The sequence below is a fragment of the Aythya fuligula genome, chromosome 4 (genome assembly GCF_009819795.1).
Source record: "Aythya fuligula isolate bAytFul2 chromosome 4, bAytFul2.pri, whole genome shotgun sequence".
Taxonomy (NCBI): Eukaryota; Metazoa; Chordata; class Aves; order Anseriformes; family Anatidae; genus Aythya; species Aythya fuligula.
Genome location: NC_045562.1, coordinates 4677502 through 4696832, shown reverse-complemented (window position 1 = coordinate 4696832; position 19331 = coordinate 4677502). Strand labels below are relative to the sequence as shown.

The 19331-nt window shown below is 37.7% G+C and overlaps 1 protein-coding gene across 1 annotated transcript in view; it reads right to left on the bottom strand.

Annotated features, from left to right (window-relative positions):
- COL25A1 (collagen type XXV alpha 1 chain) overlaps positions 1-19331 on the bottom strand; it is a 299392-nt gene that overhangs the window by 134152 nt on the left and 145909 nt on the right. Inside the window, exons 3-4 of the mRNA XM_032186190.1 lie at positions 12570-12614; positions 10455-10462 (exon numbers count right to left, since the gene is read on the bottom strand). Of these exons, the coding sequence (XP_032042081.1) occupies positions 10455-10462; positions 12570-12614 (53 nt within the window). The remainder of the gene's footprint in view (positions 1-10454; positions 10463-12569; positions 12615-19331) is intronic.

Below are 19331 nucleotides of genomic sequence, written 5' to 3'. Positions count from 1 at the left end.
GAGGGTGATTTATTATCTGTATCCTACAGTCACAGAAAAAAACTTCCAATAGACATTCCATACTGCTTGTATAAATCTTTCCTACCAGAGAAGCATGTTTGCTTTCAGAAATGTAACTGCTTTAACTAATCTTGAGTTTGGTATGCACGCACATAGCTGAGAACTCATCTTTTCAAACAGGAAAACAAAGGCAGTCCAAACAACACTCTAGTATTTCTCTTGTGGTGCAGGAGGCAAAGTGTGCATTAAACACGCCCATACCAACAGATCCCTTGGACTAGAGAAGTACTTTAAGGCTTTGTTCTACCACCTAACTTCTAACATTAAAAACGAAGCATGAAAACATGGGGCTGAGATCCTATTATCATGACAAATGTTGGCCCAAACTATTTTTGGTGAAATCACTGGATGATGCTAAGCAGTGTGTGGCCCACTGCAGGTATGTGAAAAAACCTTTTGGTTCCTAATGGGGAGAAAGCTCCTCACTCGGCTTTTTGAGGACAAACAGCTCAGGTGCCTGTCTGCTCCAGATGTTCCCTGCTTGTGGGGCCTCTGTCATAAAGAGGACCTGAAACCTGGCTGCAGAGGGAAGCAGGTGTGCAACCAGGCTTTGAGAGAGCACTTCCACCGCACATTTTCTGGAAATCTGGGAATAAAACCATCTAGACTAGTGACTTAGGAACAAGGTTCTTCAAAGAAATATTACAGCCCTTGGCCTCAATTAGGATTGAAAATGCACAAACTCCCCCATAAGCATATTCATCTGAGAGCTATATGGGTAGTAAAGTGATAGATATCTTTCAGCTATATTAGAGGGCCAAATGAAAGATCCAGTGTTACGGAAAGTCACGTGTCATATTTGCAACTCTGCTTCAAGATAAATGAACTGTTGACTTAAGAATCTTATGACAGTTTTGGATTTCTTTTCTAGAACTACGCAGTAATTAAATACAGAATCTCTACTGTGATTTTACATTTCCTTTGAATCTCAAAACTTGTGAGAAACTAGACAGTTCAGGCAAATTGCAAGAGGCACCTTTAACTATTACTGGTTATTCACCGTCTATCTGCATGCGATTGTCACAAATACAATTTGAGAAATGAGGCCCAGAGCTACAATATCTATCCATGCATATGCTGGGAAAACATTTGGAATGCATAATTTTGCTCAAAGGTAGTTTGTTCCATAAGTAAAGCTATTTCCATTACACTGGAGATTTGCAATGTGTGTTGCAAGGAAATGACTGGGAAATTTCAAGCAGGATTCCCAAAGAAAGGCAAGAATGAATGATCTTAGGTACAGTTCAAGCATTATGTCTGCCAAAGCATGGACATGAAAAATCCTAACTACAGCCTTCTGCATGCCACCTGCTTAGCTGCTAAACTGAAGCCAGTGGAGTAGACTAAAGAGACCAGAAATATATCTTTACTGACAAATAAATGACAGACCAGTTTAATTCCTTTCCCTATTTATACGATCTTAATTACGAAAGTGAGGTTTAATTTAAAGCCATGAAAGGAAATATCGAAAAAAGGCATTTAATTGTTAAATTACACCTATCTATCTACCATCAGCTATAAGCCTTAATTTACCTGATAGATATACGGGGTTGTATCATTTAGAATTGACATTAGCTGTGAACATAAACTCTAAAATGATTCACAAAAACCTACAATATACTAGTGTTATGCTTGATTCATGTTGACATCTACAAAATGCCATGAAGAGCTGTGGGTTTTTCAAGATTTTAGTTCTCTGTGCATGCATCTGAGACAGAGATTCTTGGAGAATCCAGCATGTAGTAACAATTGTCCATATTAGTAATGATGCATCAATAAATCTATGATCATGTTATTTTATTCTATTAATTTTTACAACCTTATTTATAATGTTATGTAGAAAATATTTTAGAAACTAATCTAAACCAGAACACACTATGTACGCAGGCATTTATTGCAAACCAAATCATTTTCTAAAGTCATCACATGAAGTTTCTATTTTGGCTCACCTATGTCACCTCTCTTTTTGGAACTACAAATGAGGGAAAGCACAGAAACCTCTTCTTTTTTTTTTTTTTGTTTTTTGTTTTGTTTTGTTTTTCATTGTTGGCTTTCCCATGAGTCAGTAGTTACTCAGTGGTCACAGTAACCAGTATAGAATAACCTGGGGCACTTTGTCTCCTCCAGTAAGCTGCTGGAATAAACACTGCATTTCATTATTCATGCACTAAGTGTTAGATGGATGTTACAGATGAAAGGATTCAGCCCATGGTTCATTCAAAATGGCAATCAGGCTGCAACAAGCTAATAAACATGTGCTGATGTGTAGCTTCAATCATCTGTGACACAATTAATAGAAACTCTGACTTTAAAATATCTCAGACCTTTCTGTTCAAAGAAATTGTAATATTATCTCGTATCAGTGCAAAAAATCAGCATATAGACTGATGAATTGTATTATACATGTACATGATTCATAGATTCAAAGGTCATAAAAGACATTATTGGTATTAACATGACCTCATTAGAAAGGCTACAGTTACTATGCAGACAGCCATGTGAATTTAGACGGTCACGAAGTTAGTAAGCAAAACTGGGCATTTACTACATCCTCTCTGCAGTATTTTTCTAAAAAAAAATAAAAATAAAAATAACAAATGCTTACAGCATGCCACACAGCACAGAATACTCATTAACCTGCTTCACAGCAAATGTCTGTTGTGCCTGTTTAAACTGAAGAGTATTTGGGGAAACATTATAACTGTTGCTAGGGTATTGCATTGTTGAGAAAATCTGATTCACTGCGTTATGACTGTTATGAAGATTTTTGAGGTGCCATAGAAGTTTTTTAGGAACAGTCAAGTTGACACAACTTGCCACTGTAGGTCTATTAACAGATACTATAGAATGGCAACAACTGCAAGCAGGAATGGTCTAACCCACTTTTTTTTTCGCCAGGGTTGACTTTATCCCACACATATCTGAACATTAATGGTGCCAGAATGTAATTTTTGAGACTACAGCTTAAAAACTGCAGTTATGACCATACCTATGATTCGTTATCAAGGTAAAGTTTGTACTCAGATAACCTTTGCTCAGGGCTCACATCATATACCAGAGGTATGGCTTGAAAAAGGCCACACTGGTATGCTGCAATAGCTACCATTGAGTGTTGAACTTGACAGATGGATCCATGGAAAAGGCTGAAAGCTTCCTTCACCTACAGCCACAGAAAACTGGCTTATCTCCATGCATTGGAAGGGAACTGAATGTTGAATCTCCCCAGCCCCAACTCTTGGGGTTCGTGGCCTGATTGTAATAGAGAAACCTAGCTCCTCTTACAAGCTTCTGTGGCAGAGTTGTGGCAGTTGTGTATGGCCTACAAAGAAAACTAGGGACTGGCTGCGATGTTGGTATTACACTTGAGATGGACCAAAGTATGTTTTTGGATGTTCAAAGTTTTGTCGCTACTGAATGGCTCAAATTCAGAGTTTTGATGAGCACAGCAAGAAAATTTAGAGTTCTGATCTGCTATAATGAATATATTAATGGAAAGTGGTTATGAGAAAGAAGAAAAAGAGCTCTAAGGAATTAGTTGATACTTATTAATTTAAACTGAGTAGTCACTCATTTTCTGGTGAATCTAAAGCACTGGCACCAGCTAGCTGGCTACTTTTTGGAACAACTCTTGGGCAAGGAGTGAATGCATGGCTCTTTATTAGAAATTGGAAAACCCAGCAACCTTCAGAAATGGACAGCTGACCATCTGTACCTTTCTGAAGGAAGCAAAGCATTCCCTGAACTCAGAACAAGCAGGCAGATGGGTCAACTGAAAATTTCATGATTTCCAAGTCAATCACTACTGTCAGGACTAAAAAAGAAGGATAAATTACACAGAACTGAGAACACATAAAATCACTGAGTACAAAGAAACTTCTCAGATTCCAGATGTTTTGAACTTTCTATGTGTTTAAAAATAAAAAAGTCTTCTGAAACCCAAAATAGTTATAAATATTTATCTACCAAACCTGAAATTTATTGCAAAAGTTTTGCTGGTATATGTTTTTAAGACCTTATTTTGGTCAAATGCCAAAAATAAAAGGTGGTCTACAAAGACACCTGTTGAGAAAAAGAAATGCTGTAAAAGAGAGACAGAAGCTTCTGTAGGATCACCAGGTCAAATCCTCAGGGGAAGGTCAGGAACTGACAAAGCAGATACTTGAGCTGAGACATTTATATTGCACTGCAACTGAAAAAGAAGAGCCCTGACCAGCTACTGGAAATACCACAGCTGTTGTAGAGATGCTTAAGGCTTCCATAGGCTGAGCTTAATCACAGCTGAAAAATTCTCAGATTTCTTCTCTTTTGATTCTTTCAGTTATGTTCATTTTACTGCAATGCCAGAGCTGTAGAGCTGCCAGAATACTGGAGTTTTAAAAACTTGCTTTTGGGTGAAATTAACTTTATATACCATATGTTTTATTTACACTAAAAAATAACAGAATAAAGGCTACTAGATAAACCTGAACTGACACAAAAAGCCCAGACAACTCCTACCACTTTGTTTTTGATAGACTTCCACGTTAAATCTGTTAAATGAGAGAAAATAAGTCTTGACGTAGAAGTCTTCTTTTGTTTGTCTCTTTAGCAATGCTAACAAAGAAGAAAGAAACTGGAAAAGCAGCCATCTGACAGAACACCCTGATTAGAAAACTTCACGCATCAATTGTACATTACTTCTTATGCTAGGGAAAAAAAAAATACTATCAGCGTGTCTATTTGGTTTGGCTCTATGCTTCTTAAAAATAAACAGGTGGAAGACCAGAGCCAGATATTATAGTTATTTGATGCAGGCAATACAAAAGAGCCCTCAAACGTAGCCTTGCCTTGTCATTGCTCAGAATAGAAAGAATGAAAGCTCAATGCTTTGTCCTTCACATAGGTGCTCTTCCCAAGCTGTCCAGGAAATTTATTATATATAATTACACTAGAGTTTCATAATATGACAGCAAGAATGGAGGAAGGAAGAAGAAAGGGCTCATGCTACACCACCTTTACTGCACACGTGCCTACACAGCCTCAGTCTCTCTCTACCTAGAGAAGCAGCAGAAACAATGAAATAAGAAGTACTGACAAAGACAGAGAAATACAGCAAAACAATAAAGCACATTTTTCCAATTTCACACAACAGCAGTTTTCACATTCTTCCATACAAAGAATATTTCTTCATACTCAAACCCATTTACAACCCTTCTCTTTTTTTTCCTGGAGCATTCTTTGTCTTTACTAACATTGGAACAGGAGTCAGAGACTTCTAACAGCAATCTGAAGTTCTCTACAGATCATGATACTGCTTGTCTTATGGTATATTGAGACACTATCTTGACAGGTACAAAACTCAGATGCATGATGTTTAAGGCATTTTCTGCTACTAAAGTCAACAAAGATAGAGAAAATGGGAATTAATACAAAGCACACAGTCACATGGAGCAGACAAAACTCTCCACAGGTCCTAAAGTTTTGTAAGTGCATCAGCTGCTCTGCAGCCTGTTATCATGGAAAGATGTAGGAGAAATTTCACCGACCCTTTCTTTTATGAAGCAATTCTATGAGTACTGTCATATTCTGACACTTCATTCTGAAATCTGAAGATAATGCATCTGTACCACAATGCAGCAATGTTGAGGATGATTTACTTGGATATTTAATCTGAAATTCAACTTGGGAGAAGAAGTAGGAAAAATTTTCTCAGTCCACTTCAATTTTTCAGTGGAAGAAAAGTAACTTCTACTCACCCAACCAGCTCAAAAGATTCTTTTTCCCACACCACAGGGTTTGTGTATTTAGTCTCTTTACTCCAATCCCAAGGAGCTAGATTATTTTATTATTATTATCACAAGTTCCATCATTATTATTTCTCAAGTGAGATTGTCTGCAACAACACTGCAAAAAATGCCCATGTTCTTATTCTTATATTTACACATTTTTCTAGTTCTCTTTTACTTAAGAAGTTATGATAGTTTATTTCAACTTTAAACAGAAGTAGAAAGAGTTAAAACTCTGCATTTGATCACTCTATTTGTTATACAAAGCTCTTAACAAGGATAAAAGGAGCCATAGCACTATACAGCTTTTATAGTTTTGGTGGAGCCTTACATAATAACTAATTAATTATGGTCTTATAAACCCCTTGATAACTGTGTTACACATTAGCAGTAAGTCCAGCTTATGTTCTTGACTTTTGATACCATGTCTTCCCAGGAACTTGGATTTCTCACTGGAATTCCTTTCACTGTTATTGTTAGTATGTATTAAGCTACCTTCAGAATTAGAATGAATGAAGACACTGAAAACTTAAGTCTTGGAGAAAACAGCTGCTAGGTTTTGTGAGATTGCAGTGATATCTTTTTACCTACTGAGCAGAGAGTTTTTTCGGTTTACATGTGGCAGATATACCTCACTATCCTCACAGAATACCCTAGAAAATCTAAGATTAAAACAGTAAAGTTTCAACAGGAGTTAAATAGGACTCTAGAGAAATAACTTTAAACTCTAATAGCCTTTTCATAGAGGTCTAAAGACTGTACAAGTACTTTTAAAAAGCATCACACTTGCTGTTACGTATTTCCCATTTAAAGCAGGATGACATGGCTGCAACTGAAAAGGTCTGAACAGCCAGTCAAGGACAATGAGAAGAAGCTAAGCCAAATTCTATTTCCAGGCATTTTCAAGCAGGAAGAAGTAGCGTTCAATAAGTGCTAAGCAGTACCAAAGGCACACAGTTGCATGTGCACGCATAGATAGCTATATGCATGCAGAGAAATAAATTCACACTGAAGTTTGTCCATAACAATGTCACTTTTAGAATCAGCAATTTCAGTAACACTGCTTTCAAGTGCCTTTATTGTCTTCAGATCCCACAGCAAACCTCTCCAAGAAAACAGCTGGACCATGGACAAAGCACTGGGCCTTCAGGCTTTGAAGGAAATAATATTTTCAGGCTGTCCTCGTGGAGCCTTCAAAACATGCATGAGTCCATCACTGATGCATTCACTCATTTTCTAAACTTGCCAAGATGTCTATGAGGCTTTCGTGCATTGCACAACATAACCTTCACCCTGTGCTTTAAGGTCATTAGCTGGAACACAGAACTCCAAAACTATTTAATTTCCATAGAAGCCGCAAAATAAGGGCTGGTCTGTTGTCACCATGGGTCTTTCTTCCTATAAATCCAAATCTCTGTATACAAAGTTCACAGCTAGATTATGAAAAAAGAAGTTTTTTCCGTAACACTTTTCACTCTGTCCTCCCAAACACACACACACTCATATTAAGCACTATAAGTGAAATTGGAATAAGCATTCTGAAACCTGATAATGGTTTCATTGCATACAAGCAGGTTTCTTACTACTAGTAATTAATTTCTCACCAGCTAATTTGCAACTACTCATAATACTAATGATATGCATTGGATGATATTTCATTGGTAATGTTTCTCAGTAAACTCTGCAATTACAGAAGGTGCCCTGAAAACACCATTCAAATTGTCTTCCACCTCCAGCTGTTCAAGGTAAGCAGTGTACATCTACCAACAGAAACATTTTTAATACTCACTAAAAATTTAATCTTTTGTCTGAAATATACAGGCAAATCAGTTTGGAATGGCCCTCCATGATATAGTATCAAGCACTTAAAGTAAGATCATTATCATACCTTACCAGTCACTATGTTCCACATATGTATTGTCTCTGAAATGAACCTGCTACCACATTTTGTCACGTGGTTTCTAATACACACCACACCAGGCACACAATTCTTTTCTTGAGTGAGACACAACAGTCAGCTCTCCTGACTACTTGAATGAAATATATTGTTAACAGAATTTAGAAAGATGCATTATTTCATATATTACAATTTTCAGGCAACAAATCCCAAAGATATGAACGAAACTGACAGAAAAATGAAGTACATACATTATCATAAAATTACTCTGAGAGACTACGCAGCCAACTGCTAAGACCTCTGTAACAGCATTTTATTTTGATCAAAGTGCATCGAAGGAAGCAATCAAGAGAAACAGGACAATTGAAAGAAAGGACTCAGAGATTGCATATGCCAGCTGAACAGCTTTCTAGTATGGCAAATTGAGATGCAGTATACTGCTAAAGGATTATACATATTTTTTAATTATAGTGAAAAATTAATTTTGTATGCAAGAATGCAGAAAGTCAACACAAAATATGTACAATGTCAAACAAGCAGTGCATTGCATTTATGCACTGTAATCACTGAGATTCTTTTTAAAAATTTCTCAAAGATTTTGTTTTATTTTAAGGAAAGTCTTACGTTTTGTAGGCATCTGAGAAACAGGTAAAAGGTCCTTTTGGCAATAATAAAGCAAAACCAAAAAACAGAAACATATTTTTGGAGTAATATAAGCTATCGTAAATATATGATGAATTACCGGATAGCCATTTCGCCCTGGTAGACCCTGGTTGAATGAGATGAAATGGTATGACACACATTAACAACACAGTCATGACATACGACATAACAAGCATGCAGAGTACATTACTGGCAAATTAAAAAGTGCACATCCATAATTTTTTTGATATGTGATGATATTTCAAGCCAACAGATGAAATCGGTACTACATGGTGAAAAAGGGGGCTTTGACAATGGAAATCGTATGTTTTAAATTAAACATTCTAGTTAAGAAGCTACTGACTACTTCTGATGCTCAATGACATTGCCTTTGCTATGAAGAGATCACCCCTATAGACTAAAGGGCAACATGTGGTTAAAGAAAAAAAAGATTTAGTGCTTAGGCAGTAAGGTCATAAATACATATGCTACTGCTAGATCATAGGTGCCAAAGAAGAAATTTGAGAATGCTATAGCAGAGCATAAAAAAATTGAAAGCCCCAGCCTTTGACTAGTCCCACACATGATACTCAGTAGTCATGTACCAGGAAAATAAACAGAGCACTGCAGTACCATTTGAAAATACAGCATGCATCTAAACTCTATGGAATACTGTGTGGGATATACAAATATTTGCTATTTTAAATGAAAAGGATTACCACAGCATTCCAGGTGAAAACAAGAATTGAGTTTGCAACAGTTGCTCCTAGCCACACTATGTCTATGAGATTCAAGAAATGAATTAGCAACAGAAACTACATTTTAAAATGCCTTGTAGCAACTTAAAACTTTACTGACTTTCAGCAAGATGAAGTACTGTAAGGCAGTTTTGTATATATAACTCAGAATTTTAAGTCAGACACTTTTTAAGAATAATTCAGCCTTCTGAGCTATTTCAGGTTTGTATTAATATTGTCATGAGCTAGACTTTTTTTTTTAAGGGGACCTACAGAGTCAAAGACATTCATAATGAGCCACATAGTGAACTCTTGCTATGTTGTCTTGCTACAGGAAAACCACTTGCATCATGATTTATGGTTATTCTTTCTGTTTCACGGGAAGACTGAAAAAAAAAAAAAAAAAAAAAAAGTTGAGGAAGGCAATGTTTCTGTCAAATAGACTGCACTGTTATGCATTAAGCCTGGCTTTTCATTGATGGCTTGTTAAATGAACTTGCCACTATGAACTCCTGAGAACACGGTCAAAATCTTTCAAGGATAAGTATTATCACTGCTCAGTACATACAGCTTGCACTAAAATCAATAGGTCACAGCAGAAGTTCAGCATATCAATTCACTATTTTCAAGCTGACACTTTCATACCGTATGGTGAACATGGATGGCATGACAAATACCAAATGTTTGAGATTCATGTGTTTACTCCTGTTCTTCAAGTCTGACTTTTGAGCTACCCTGGGAATGTGCCACAAAACAAACAAACAAAACAAAAAGCTGAGAAACTGTTTTCTTACCAACAAAAGCAGCACGAAAGTCAACCAAGTTACTAAATGGAGCAGTCTTATTTAATATTCGTTTTGCACAAGGACTTACTGGCCTCAGTAACAATTTCACCACAATGAGCCTGTCAGCCCATGTACCTCTGAAGAGCAAGAAGTCTTTACCCCAAGAGTTTGTGACAACTGCAGAGGAAGTTGCTACCCAGTACAAGGCAGAATAACTGAGTCTGGACTTCAGACAACACACTCTCACATTTTTATCCTGTAGCAAAATATTTTTTCCCAAGTTATAAGCAAAACGAGCATAATGTACTTACATGGAATTGTGGTCCAAACTGCTATCTGGAGCGCTGAATGTAAAGCTTTATAGTTTTAGAGACATTTTTCTTAAGGAACTTTCTGACTAAATTATTTGGTTCCAAAATAATTAGTGAGTGTTTATGCTGTGTAAGTATAAATATCAAAATTCCCTCTTGATGATACATGATCAGTTTATCGTGGTGATAACAAAACAGGATCTAACATAGATTTCTCCCTGATTCTGGAAGAACCAACAATGTATCACTGTACTTACAGGAGGTCCTGTGGAGGGGGTAAGGGGGAAAGAGAGGGGGGGAAAAAAGACAAAAAAAAATAAACCGTAAGCTTATGAAGTTTTTAAAGAAAGACACATATAAATAAATCCAAACACAAGGCCTCAGGATTGTAAGCAAACAATGCTGCTAATACACTGTACGCATTTTCCCATTCAAGTCCCTTTTGGTTTGGTTGGGCTTTGCAACTTGTAAATACAGCTACTGCTCAAATGCATGCTCTTACCTTACCAAGGAAGCAAATTCTTCAGCTACGGTCATGCAATCTTATGCAAGTTGCTTCTCCATCCACTTCCATGCAATTTCATGCCAGGCCAAAAATACCAGCCATGGACTCATGACTCATTTCATCAGACTCCACACAAAGCATATGTAACCACATCACTAGTTTCAGTTAGCCACACAGTTGGGCATTTCATCACAGCTTGGATGCAAAGTTGCACCAAGTACCCTTGGCATTTATCCTTGGCATCTAGTCAAGACATACGTGCACCAGCATCTTCCAGCCTTCCACTTTGCCTACAAGGGCAGGTTTCAGTGGCCACCTGACAGTGCTGAACTTTCTTTTCATCACCTTCCTTTCTCAAGGCACACATATAAAATGTTCCCTGTTAAAATGTCACACTTCATGAAGTGATATTTGCACATTTTTTCAATTATTTAGACTCAAAGTCTTTTGTATAGCAGTTCTTGGAAACATCATCAAAGGGCTACAAATCAAATCTACTATTTCAGTCTTATTAAGTTGAGCAGCTGCAGCTCCCAAATCAATGGCATTTCATTAGCTTTTATGCCTCTCTCTAATTTCTGAATAAAGTGAAGTGAAAAAGGAGTATAAAACCACAGCAGCTGTACTTGGAGATTGCTTTTAATATTGATAGCCTTTTGTTTTTAACAATGCAGTTTTATTGTCCTGTAACTAAGGCAATTTCTTTATACTGGTAAATATTCTTAAATGGCATTTTAAATTGCAGGTCTGTTTTTAAACAAGAAAGATCAATTTCCTTTGTTAATAGTTTAATGTGTGTTTATTTGAGACATAAAATGAATCAACAAGCATACTGCAAAGTAATTGCCAGGATCATCTGTAAGACAATCTTTAACCACAGAATTCCCTTCTGTAGTGCAGCACTTTTCTCTGAAGTAAATACTAATCCAACCTCGAATGGAAACATCAAGGTGATTTATAATAACCTTTGGCAGGGTTAGGTTTCAGTTTTGTGATGCAGGAAAATATGGAAATAGTTTTTAAGAGCCAGATAAATAAACATGTACAAGATTAAGGAGGGCTACATAATGATTTTACAGAGACCAAGCTGATTGGAAGAATTCCCTAACTGGCAAAACAGACAATATAGCCAAGGGGATTAGAAATGCTCATTTTCTCCTGCATCAATTCTAGAAAATTCACCTTCACTGAAGACTCAGTCCTGAAACATAATCAACAGTTCCAATTCCCAGGAAGAGGCACTCAGCATCTCACAACGCTGTCTCAAATGAAATTTCAAGCTCTACGCCAACACTCAGATTTTATTTCTCAACAGCCAGCTCCCTGGTACAGGATAACAAACCACCAAAAGTTTTTCTTATTAACGTAACAACTAACTTGCTACTTGTTTCTAGTAAACAGCAATTTCTCTCACACTGAATACTCTATTTGTCACATTATTCCCCTGAACACTGACACTCTTAACATACTTCTTTCCTTCTCAAACTGTTCGTCTCAAACCAAGCAGGCCTGATGCAATTCTGACTTACAGTATCCCCCCAGCTGCTGACTAACATGGAGTTACTCTGATTTGTGCAAGACTTAGATGACACAGAAATGGTTTGACAAGTACCGGTAACGTTGCCAATGGCACCACGTCAAACATTATTAAGTGTGACTACAAAGTAATGACACTCAAAACCAGATAACTATCTGGAAGGCCAACAGGTATATGCCAAGGGTCACAAATTTCTATGAGAGAAGCTTCAGAACCCTCTTTCAGAGCACACAAGCAATAAAAATAAAGATGAAGGCATGCTGGGTATGCATCCTCCCAAAACCACACAGACATCAAACAGCAATGGATCATACGAAAGTGAAAACTTACCAGTCTCTCCTCTTCTGCCCCGCTTACCTCTTTTCCCTGGAGGACCTAAAAAGAAGATGGTGTGTTGTAACTTTCTTTCTTGAAATTACAACATGTAGAATATTGTTTGTGCTTGGATGTAAAGCTTTAAACAGATTCATTACACATGTGGTGCTCATGAATGTGTGTACAAGGCAGTCAGCGAAAGGTCCAGAGACTTGGCTGAGCAAGGGCAACAGATTACCAGAGTAACATTCAGGAAATTGAAGATAAAATGGAGAACTACATCACCCACTACAGGCTCTCAGAAAAAATATCTGGGAGAAGCTGTAGAGGTCACCCTGTTCGTTCTTCTTTCTCAAAGCAAAAGTCAACTACATCAAAAATATTACTGCGACTTCCACAGGCATTTTCCCCCTAGTATTTCACTGTTCTGATGACAAGAACATTTTTCTTTATGTTCAACTTGCTGCACAGAATTACATCAATTCTTCTGCTGTCCACCAGGGACCCCAGCGAAGAAATGATTCCTTTCCTTTCCACAAAAACAAAGCAACATAAACCAACACCAAAGTCTTTGTATTCATTTGAATTGCTACACCATTCCATCAATCTTCTTAAACCTATCTTATCACAGAGCATTAAATTTCATTTAGTTATTTCCATATTAAGCAAAATTGGCATGTATTTATTTAGAAGAGCACTTCCTCTGGAAAAAAGCATCCAGCCTTTACTTGAAAACACCAAAGAACGATGAAGAAACCATCACCTGGCTCCCCACCCCTCAAACACTAACATTGTATTTGTTGTTAGACACGCTTGTCTAAGATCCTGTGCTTCCAGTTTATATCTGTTTGCCTTAACACACCAGCTTGGTCCTTGTTTGGTTTTTGCTAAGCAATCCTTTATTAGTCATACTCCTTTTTCCACAAATATTTACATACTACAGTCAGTCTTCTGCAGCCTCTAAAGAAAAATAAAATATTTTTTGTCCCTCATTTCTGCACTTGTCTTCAGACTGCAGCATCCCTAAACTGTAGGCATGAGTAGCACATTCTTCCTTTCTTCTTGGTGTCCCTGACACACTGCTCCTGGAAGCGCAAGGAAAGCACACTTTCACTTCTCCTCATACAACTAGGAAGAAAGGCAACAGCTGTGGGGTTGAAACAGGACTGAAATACTGCTAATAGCATTTCACAGCCACAGGTGAGAACCTCAAACCTACAAGAGAGGCAAGCACACGGGCAGCTTTCCAAAAGCAACAAAGCATGCGGGAGCACAGGTACCGCTGCTGTGGCTGTCATGCAGGTTGCAATAGAAATTAGGTGCACACGTGGGCTTGTGCAAATAATTAAGGTATAGTCACAGTAGTTAGAATATTTTACAAATCATTTGAACCATCATCCCCTTTATTTTAAATGCACATGAATTCTAAACCTCTCCCATTAATATATATTGCAAAGTAATCTGGTTTAAAAGACAAAGATGCTGAAAATATACTTGACTGATTAGTTTGCCAGGGAAATAAAAGGATAGTTGTTAAAACAAAGAAAACAACAACAAAAACACAAAGAAGAGGAGCAGCTCTTACATTGAAAGTAGAGAGGTTTGCTCCTATCAGAACATTATGTCTCACTAAAATACTTTTTTCTTGTTCTAACAACTACAGTGCTTGCATAATGTAATAAAAGCTTACAGCAACAACATTATAGAAAACAGGAACAGCATGGGATATTCATTATCATCAGCATACCAACCAGATGAGAATATTTTGCTATTACACGATGGAAAAACAGGAAAAAAATATTGTTTCATTGTAGAGAACCTGTACCTTGCTCCTGAAAGTCTCTGGTTTCTGCAAGAGATCTGTATGGAAACGTCTTGCACAGATAACAACCTGTTTCACGTAACAAGTTTCCACACACACTTTTTTTCAACACTTTTTCCAATTCTTAACACTGAAACACGTCCCTGCACAGCAGGAGGTTTCCCTGGCTGCCCCTAAACTGATGAACACAGGCTGGTCACGCACATGGACAAGCAGGACAAAACAACAAGGTTCTTGCCCTGATAATAACCTTTTTATCTTGATGTCTTTCAGCATATAACAACAAATATTCTCAATCTGTTTTGCAGAATACTATTTCAGCAAAGCTTAGCCATACTCTAGGTGTGCACTTACACACACATGCATGTCTACTACTGAGTTCTTCCCTGAGAAAACAACAGAACTTGAAAACTACAAAACTTCAGCTGCGGACCAGCACAGGGCACTGGAGACCCAAACAGAAAACCACGTGGGTAACCTCAAGCTCTGGACTTCAGGAAGAAAGGAGGGAGCTTCATCCAGAAAACCAGATTTCTGTAGAGCATTCAAGTTCAGTAGCTGAGAACATTGATGGCTAAGGGACTCTACCTCTGACACCAAGTGCCGATCCTTTCTAAGCCATTATGTCAAGATGACTAGACTCGGATGTGTGCAAACGTTAATCACCAGAAAAACACTTCTTCCTGTATTCCCAAAGTAACCAACAGCACTGAAGCTAAGAAAATCACTCTGGATTTACAGGCACATCCATGAGCTCACTGCACGGCCCCTGACCTCCAGCTCTTCAGGCCAGCCGTACTTGGCAGCTCCTGAGCGACATGAGGCACTTCCCCCTCTCCTGAAAAGCTTTTCTGTTTTTTATTCCTGCACTGTGCAGGGCTCTGTCAAGGCAGCAGCCTTTGTAAACCTTTCAGAAATTGTGAAATGAGAGGTGGATCTTGCCAACTTTTACTGGGTTTGGGGGGCCATTTGAGGAAATAATTTCTCTATATTTATTTTTACCAGTACAGAACAACGTTTTTTAAGCATTTCATCACAGATGGTTCCAGTTCACAGAAACAGCAATGCTGACATTTAAGGCCATCACTAGATGACCTACTACTTCAGAAAGTACACGAGCTTTCATCTTTTCCTGAACAGGCTGCTTTCTAAATCTTAACTGCAAACATCATCTGTTGCTCCAAGAGTTTCCACTTATCAAAACCCGGGGTATTTTGCTATAAATATTAATTTTCCATCTGTCTAGAGTTTTATAACTTTGCAGTAATTGGAGGCTTTGGTGCTCGCTGGGGCAGCAGACGCAGTGAATAAAGTTGTACCAAGCACAATCTCGTTTTACAAGTCCACACATTTTTACAGCTTGCGCAAGATATACAACCTACCATGTAAATGTTCTGAACCTTCTCACCCAAGATAAAAACCTCTCTAGAATATTACCAGAAGTGTCTGTGCTGAACTAAATTTAATCCAGAGTATTTAAGTAGTAGTTTGTGCAAACATATTTTCATACTAAGAAAAAAAAAAAAAAAAAGCTTTCAAAAGAAAAACAAAGGTCGAATCTCAGTGGAGTGAGCTGACTTAATAAAGATTAATAATCCTGAGCAATAGGCAAAAGCTAGTTTATAGTAGCAAAGTTTGCCAATACATACTTTTCTTAAACTCACTAGATTTACTTATAGGGAGTAAAAGAAAAATGCCCAGGGATCAGCTGGTTTTCAATTTTAAATTAGTTAAGCTTCACAATACTAGAAGTTTTTTTTATTCTTCCAAAAACATTTATGAATTTAATTTTTATGAACAGAAAGTTTAGAAATTATTTTTCCTTCAAAATCAAAAATCAATGTAATCTCTATAAAGAGAATTTTGAAAATTCTTCAATTCTTCAAATTAAATTTGAAAGAAATTAGGGGATTTTTGTTTAAAAAAGCACCAGAGCCAGTGATTTATGAAATCTATCTTCTAAAGCGCTACATGTTAGCTACTCAAAATTTTGTCTATCTTACCTTATCGACTCACAATGAACTGTTTAAAAACAAAACAACAACAACAAAAAATTAGACTTTGGCACTTTATATTTTAACTGAAACATAAGCAATAAATGTACCAAGTCAATATTAAAGCTGTAGCAAACAATTCTTCCTCACCTCCTTGAACTCATCGAATTAAACAAAAAATTCCTCTCAATGGTCAGTAGAAGTAGCTGTCAGAAAACTACCAATGTTGTACTTCTGAAGAGACCATAGGACAGGAAGAATAATGTAATTGTTCTCAGGTTTACTGAGACATTTTCAAAAATATAAAGTACAACTATGGTGACATTCATGTCCTGGTAACAGGTTTTCTCATCTTTGCAGTCAGAATTCCCAGATTACAGCAATCCAAGTCAGTAGTGATTGGCACAGACAGATGATTGTCAAATTATTGCTTTGGTCTTGGAGGGGCTGCCTCAACAGGACTTCTCCCTTTTTAATGGTTTGTGCTCTATGTGCACAGGAGTGCCAGAGGTCTACAGTGGTTCTACTGTTTTTATGTTGCTGTATGAGTGATAGTTTTTACCGGAGGAAAGCACAGTATAACTGCACGTACTCCATGACATACCCTGCCATATATCGAGGTCACATAGATCAACCACACCAGCTAAGAAATTTTGGAAACAGAGGAACAGATAACATACAGCTTGCCTACATCAAGCTTTGTCTCTATAATTCTCCTGATCTGAAAAAGAATAATCCTATACTGCGTAGATATCTTCAATAATAGAAGTTATGCTATATCAGTCGAGTCCTTCAAAGAAAACCTATAAATTTGTCTATAGAACTATGGGTAGTATAAAAACATTGTTGCACTAACACTGCCTTCATTCTCTCACTTATTATCTATTTACAGCAAAGAAATCCAGCATAAACAAAGCAGCAGAGACTAAAGAGAAAAAAAGATTCAGTGGACGAGGCCTGCATTTCCTTAATAAGTACCTGCCAGGTATGACAAAACGTCTTGCCATTCAGTCATCAGCTAATCTGGAAGTCAAGCTCATCCTAATTATGCAGGGAAGTACACTGACATTATCAAAGGAAAAGGATTTGGCCATCTCAGGTGATACCAAACTAACAGGTACTCACTGACAGTGCAAGTATGAGCTCCTACACCAAATCAGTGCACCAGCCGACAGATAACAAAGGAGTTCAAAATCCTGTTCCCTGTGTTACTGATGCTCTGGACATTGCTCACACATCTCCTGACATACACGTAGTTAAAGATAATGAGTATTCCATGTGTACAGGAAAATATGTTCCTGGCTATTTCAAAGGACATCTATTTTGCATGTATTTTACAGCAACATGAGAACTTGGCTGTCAAGTCAAGTCAGGAAAAAAAAAATAAAATGGCCCAATTACATTTTCAGTGTAAATCCTGAGCAACTTTGCTGCCATTAGTAAAATTACTTCAGTATCATTAGGCCTGAGACTACAAACCTTGCTGCAATCATGTGTTTATAATATCTAGAAGCCAACCAATCCACTCCTTGTAGTCCAACTGCAACACTGGCAAAATGACAGCTGGTGGTTGCGTTTCTCCCTCTCTTACCCTTGTTGCTCACATCCTGCCACTTGAACAGTTTTGGGCTACAGCAAACAGGACTGTGGCATCCCCACCGGCTGAGCTCTCCTCCAACAGATACCTGGGCAACATGAGTTTTGACAGAGACATTCGCAGCCCTTCCTCACAGCACTGCCATCAATTCCAGCCTAACTAGGGAGGAATGGGGAGGATTTCGATCTCATGAGCATGGTCTTACTCACAAACACTGCATGGATCTGTTCCAGCCTACTTCATTGGCCTTTTTGCTCTTCCCTTTTTTCTCAGCTTTTTGAGCTCATGTAACATTTGGACTCTTCTTTCCTGCCACTCCGCATAACCATCCCACCTGCCGCATCCATCTTCTGCTTTGTACCTCAGCCTGTCTGGGACAGCCTGCCCAAATTTCCTACCTCATAAAATCATCTGTTCCCTTTCAGCCTCAGCTGGATAAATAGCATTCATTGTTTCACACACAGTACATCTTCTTTTTGGCTCACCATGAAACATCAGTGCATTGCAGGGCTTGGATAGGTGTCAGACGCTATTACACAACTTGGCTGAGGAGTTGCCAAAATCAGTCTATCTGATCCACAGCAGAGAAATCTGACCTCTCTAGGTCAGATTATTATTATTATTTTTTAACCACTTAGAGGTGTCTAGCCTAGCATTGTTTTGCTAGTATCAGACACTACGGAGAGAGCTGAAAGGATCCCATGACCACCACCTGCAAGATAGCCAGAACCGAACATACACATATACATTTCCTTTCTTTCTTTCTCTGGTAGTTAAACACGTTTGAAGCACGAAAAGTAACGTTCCTTCCAAAAACTCTGTCATCATTCAGTATTATCATTCTGAACCAATTTTATAACCATAGCAATATCTACTGTTTTTTTTTCCCCCTAACCTTTTAAAATCATTGGTCCAAGAAACCATGTGTGACACTAAATCACCATGTATAACCTACTTTAAGTATTCTCACCAACAGTATTTACTTTCTTCTAAAATCACAGACATCTTCAACATTATGAGACCAAGATACATACTATCCAGCTTCTTGAGGTTGTTTTGCTATTTAACAAATTTTTATATTCTCTTATTTGTTTTACTCTTTGTAAGGTAGACAGACCGTATATTTTCAACACTTTCATTTGAAAAGTCTCCATAAAATAAACTATTCTTCTTATTACCTTTTACTAAACTTCCTCTGATCCTGTAGCCAGTGTGTTAGCACAAGGCTGAAACACTTCATGCTTCAGCCCAAGTCCTGAGCTCTGACTTGAACACAGCTCCCGCAGGAGGAATGCTACTCCATAAGAGCTGCTCTACACCAGAAGCTAGCAGCTGGAGATGAAAGGAGCCTGATGCTGTCTTTC